The 1,717-nt window shown below is 43.9% G+C and overlaps 1 protein-coding gene across 2 annotated transcripts in view; it reads right to left on the bottom strand.

The window, feature by feature from the left end:
- Nucleotides 1-1,674, bottom strand: part of LOC111722090 (zinc finger protein 260-like) — a 40,769-nt gene extending 39,095 nt beyond the window's left edge. For both annotated transcript variants that reach the window (XM_023507947.1, XM_023507946.1), the window contains exon 1: nt 1,560-1,674. In XM_023507947.1, the coding sequence (XP_023363715.1) occupies nt 1,560-1,574 (15 nt within the window). In that variant the 5' untranslated portion in view covers nt 1,575-1,674. The remainder of the gene's footprint in view (nt 1-1,559) is intronic.
- Between the last annotated feature and the right edge of the window lie 43 nt (nt 1,675-1,717).

Below are 1,717 nucleotides of genomic sequence, written 5' to 3' on the forward strand. Positions count from 1 at the left end.
TTCTAAAAAGTCTACAATTTACAGCCAGGATATGCTCACCCAGGGAGACCAGGTTCCTGTAGTTCTCCAACATCACGGCCCTGTACAAAGCTCTCTGAGCAGAGTCCAGGCACTGCCACTCCTCCTGAGAGAACTCTATGGCCACATCCCTGAATGTCAATTGTCCCTGAAATGAGAAACATGTTTCACCAAAGAGGGATGGAAAGAAATCCCCTCTTCACAGAAAACCATTAGAGCAATGAAAAAATTGATGTGACTGAAAGATCCACATTAATATACTTTTCAGCTTGCTATGTGGTGTACTCTACTTTTCCTTGAGCAGTTGTGACATTCTCGAAATTAGTGTGGATCTTGCTGTTGTGGACATTACAAGATAAACAAGTATGACATTAACAGGCTTCTATCTGTTCTCTATAGAAGTATTAGATCTGTTTGACACACCAAACTAGAAAATTCAGTGTCCCCTCAAACTAAAAAAATGACTGTTGTCTTGAGGATCACTACGTCTACAGTGGCTCTTAGAAAGATCAGAATCTAAAAAGTAGTACGATGACAGCAAGAGCCATGTCAGAAGCTACTGAATAGTTCCCACGTGAGAATGATGATTGTGAATAGTTGGACTACCTGCTATACTAACAACAGCCCATAAGAGAAAGATCTCTTGCCATCTTACTGAGGAGAGAACTGTGTCTCAGACTCTGTAGGAAAAACCTTCCTTGGGGTCATTGGACTAAAAGGAGCAGAGTAAACCCTGACCCCAGATGACTGGGTATTAGCATGGGACCTACTGGGTCAAACCCTTAAGAAGCAGACCAGCCTCAGAGGTAAACTGAGAGAGAAGTACCTCATTTAGAAAAATTGAAACAAGTTCAACAATGAGACGATGCAACTACAGAAAAGGTAATGATATGCACGTGCACACACACACACACCCACCCATGCTGCTTATATGTTAGCAGTGTTATTGATGTCAATTCAACATGATAGAGGAGGGGGTTACCCAGTGGCTTTCAACCACCCTGTACTGTGTTGAGTGGCCTCCTGAGGGTGGAGGGCCTAAACTCCCATATGGAGTTGAACCAGTACCAGGACCAGCACTTTCAGGGTGACAGTGGAGGCTATGAAAAATGAAACAAAAAAAACTTTATCAGCACCTGGTGTGGTACATCATGTTTGTAATCCTAGCCCTCTGGGACGCCAAGGCAGGGGGATACCTTGAGCTCATGGGTTTGAGACCAGCCTGAGCAAGAGGGAGACTCATCTCTAATAAAGATAGAATAAGTAGCTGGGAATGGTTGCAAACCTGTGTAGTTCCAGTGACTCAGGAAGATGATGCAAGAGAACTTAAGCCCAGGGGTTTGAGGTTGGTGTGAGCTATGATATCATGCCACTCTACCCAGGGCAAAAGAGTGACAGTATGTCTCACATACATACACATGGGGGAGTGGGAGCAAACATGGCACTCAGAGTGTTCAGAGTCAGAGAAGATCACCAAGTTCAATGTCCAGTTCTGAGAAAGGAGAAAGACACAGAAAAATCCACTGAGAGTATTACGGTACCTGAGCAATAGCCATTACTGATTCCTCTTCTTTCCTCTTCCACCTGATCTGGGTTTCTTCCTGATCCAACACGAATGTTTAAAAGTCAATCTTGATCATAAAAAAACATGGTGTTGAACGGAGAACAGCACACTGTCTTTCTGTGCCAGGATCCCATG

Source organism: Otolemur garnettii, unplaced genomic scaffold (assembly GCF_000181295.1).
Source record: "Otolemur garnettii isolate 467f Iridium unplaced genomic scaffold, OtoGar3 scaffold00212, whole genome shotgun sequence".
In the NCBI taxonomy this organism is placed as follows: domain Eukaryota; kingdom Metazoa; phylum Chordata; class Mammalia; order Primates; family Galagidae; genus Otolemur; species Otolemur garnettii.